Source organism: Acanthisitta chloris, unplaced genomic scaffold, assembly GCF_000695815.1.
Source record: "Acanthisitta chloris isolate BGI_N310 unplaced genomic scaffold, ASM69581v1 scaffold24091, whole genome shotgun sequence".
In the NCBI taxonomy this organism is placed as follows: Eukaryota; Metazoa; Chordata; class Aves; order Passeriformes; family Acanthisittidae; genus Acanthisitta; species Acanthisitta chloris.
In genome coordinates, this window is record NW_008655753.1 from 2510 (window position 1) to 5007 (window position 2498).

The 2498-nt window shown below is 55.8% G+C and overlaps 1 protein-coding gene across 1 annotated transcript; it reads right to left on the reverse strand.

Annotated features, from left to right (window-relative positions):
• Window positions 1-718: 718 nt before the first annotated feature.
• On the reverse strand, window positions 719-1783 carry LOC103811108 (G-protein coupled receptor 183-like). Its single transcript, XM_009084059.1, has one exon. The coding sequence runs from the start codon at window positions 1781-1783 to the stop codon at window positions 719-721; it is 1065 nt and encodes a 354-aa protein (XP_009082307.1).
• Window positions 1784-2498: the final 715 nt, after the last annotated feature.

Below are 2498 nucleotides of genomic sequence, written 5' to 3' on the forward strand. Positions count from 1 at the left end.
GTTGGTGCAGGAGCTGTAGGTAATGTTCTATGTGGAAGTAACATTCCAGTCTTTTCCTGAAATGCCCTAATTCCATATGTTCCATGCTGGGTGCCCTGAGGCCTGCAGTGATGCTGCCCCAGTGCACCAGGGGCAGTGCAGAGGGACAGCTATGGTGGCTACCAGCCCCACAGGAGATGCAGGACAGGCACAGGGAGGTGAGTGTGGTAGGAGCTGTAGGTAATGTTCTATGTGGAAGTAACATTCCAGTCTTTTCCTGAAATGCCCTAATTCCATATGTTCCATGCTGGGTGCCCTGAGGCCTGCAGTGATGCTGCCCCAGTGCACCAGGGGCAGTGCAGAGGGACAGCTATGGTGGCTACCAGCCCCACAGGAGATGCAGGACAGGCACAGGGAGGTGAGTGTGGTGCAGTGCTGGGACATGTCTAGCTGGGTTTGCCAGCCAGAGCAGCTGCAGGAACTGATTCCTCTGGGGTTGGGATGAAAATGAGCCTCTCCATGCTCTGGGATGGCAGGTGCAGCAGTGCTGAGTGCAGGGCCAGGTACGTGGAGCCAGGCAGAGCTGTGTTCCAGACAGGCTGGATTTGCAGGAGTTCTGGCTCCAGGCAGGGGAGTGATGAAGGCTGTTGAAGGTGCTGGTCCTGCAGCTCGACTCAGGCTCATGCCATCAGGGATGGTCCATAAGCCACAGGCCAAAGCAAAAGGGAGGGGCGTGGTGCTAGACAGAGTTGGAGCAGTGTGGCTGGCTGTGGCTGTTGCTGTTGCTCTCGGAGGCAGTTTTGGCAGTGGAGGAGGTGGCCAGTGAGCCACTGTTCCTGAAGATGCGGAGCAGCCTCCGCTTGTAGCCCCGGAAAGCAAAGAAGTAGATGATGGGGTCGATGCAGCAGTTGAGGTTCATGAATGCCACCGTGACTTGCAGGGACATCTTGAAGGCTTGCTGCTCGCGGCAGGATGGCTGGTAGAGGATCTTCCTGACCATGAACTGGACGATGTTAATGTGGTAGGGACTGAAGCAGAGCAGGACAGCCAGCAGCACCACCAGGATGATGGTGAAGGCACGGTGGTGGTGTCCGTTCTTCACTGTCAGCGGGTTCTCCTTAGCTGTCTGGCAGAGCTTGAGGTTGATCCTCACGTAGCACACCATGATGATGCCCACAGGCAGGAAGAAGCCAAGCACACAGGCCACCAGGAGCAGGTACGGTAGCTTGGGAATCTCCTCAAAGTTGAAGTATTCCATGCATGTCAGCTTGTGCCCCATCCTCCGCGTCATAGGTCGCAGAAGCAGCGGCGCCGTCTGCAGGAACACCAAGGACCAGATGAGGACACAGATGCCCCTGGCACGGCTCATCTTCTGAATCCTGCCGGGGTGCCTGGTGCGCACCACGGCAATGTAGCGGTCCACACTCACACAGGTCATGAAGTAGATGCCCACATAGGTGTTCATGTAGAAAATGAAAGCTGTGACCCGGCAGAACCAGTCCCCAAAGGGCCAGTCAGACTCCAGGATGTAGTAGGCGATCCTGCCTGGCAGTGCCAGGGTGAAGAGGGCATCAGAGAGGGCCAGGTTCACCAGGTAGAGGTCGGTGGAGTTGAATTTCTTCTTCCGGCGCTGGAAGGTGATGCAGAGGGCCAGGATATTCCCACAGGCACCAAACACCAGCAGGGCGATGTAGAAGAGGGAGAAGGTGACTTTGGTAGAGAAGTGGTGGTTGTGCACGTTGCAGCTGCTTTGGTTGCCGAAGGTGAGGTTAGTGGATGTGAACACAGACTCTGCAACAGCCATTTCCGTGGTGCCTCACGAGCTCTTACCCGCTCCCTTGGAATAAGAACAGACATGAAACTTGCAGCCTATTGATAACAGGAGTGTCACCCTTAGGGTTGGCCTCCATCACAAAGCAAAATGCCTCTCCTCTGCTCCTGCCACCCCCCAGCAGCACATGGCTCGAGTCATTTGGAAAAATGCTTCTCTTGTGATTTTGGTGTGAGCATCTCAACAGCGACTGTGACTCATTGTCTTCTTATCCCCAGCCTCTTTTATTTTCGTGGGGGTTTTGTGCAAGTCCAATCAATATGAAAAGGATGAGGGGTGCAGGGAGGGGGAATTGCCTGTCACACAAGGAAGGTCCCAAACTCCTCTGGTAGCAGCAATGTCATTCACTCATTCCTGCCAGGGGAATGGGGAGCTCCGTTGAGAAAATGCCTAGAAAGCAGAGGGGCCAGGGGGCTGGAAAATCTGGGGGAACCAGTGGGCAGAGGGAACCCTGGGGAGGGAGAAAAGCAGGAACAAAACCCCCCAAAAAATTCAAAGACAGGTAAAACCCCACGCCTTCCCCAAAATCCCCAGCCTTCCCTAAAAATCCGGTCGGGTTGCTGGGAACATCCCGCACCGAATCCCCCCCTTTAGCTCGCCCTCCCGCAACTCGCCGCCTGGGCACGGGGTCCGACTGCCGCCCGAGGATCAGGTTCCATGGCACGGGAAGGGAAGGGAAGGGAAGAGA

What these genes read in the sequence shown, in the direction of transcription:
- LOC103811108 (XM_009084059.1), bottom strand. Translation starts at nt 1,783, where the DNA reads ATGGCTGTTGCAGAGTCTGTGTTCACATCCACTAACCTCACCTTCGGC.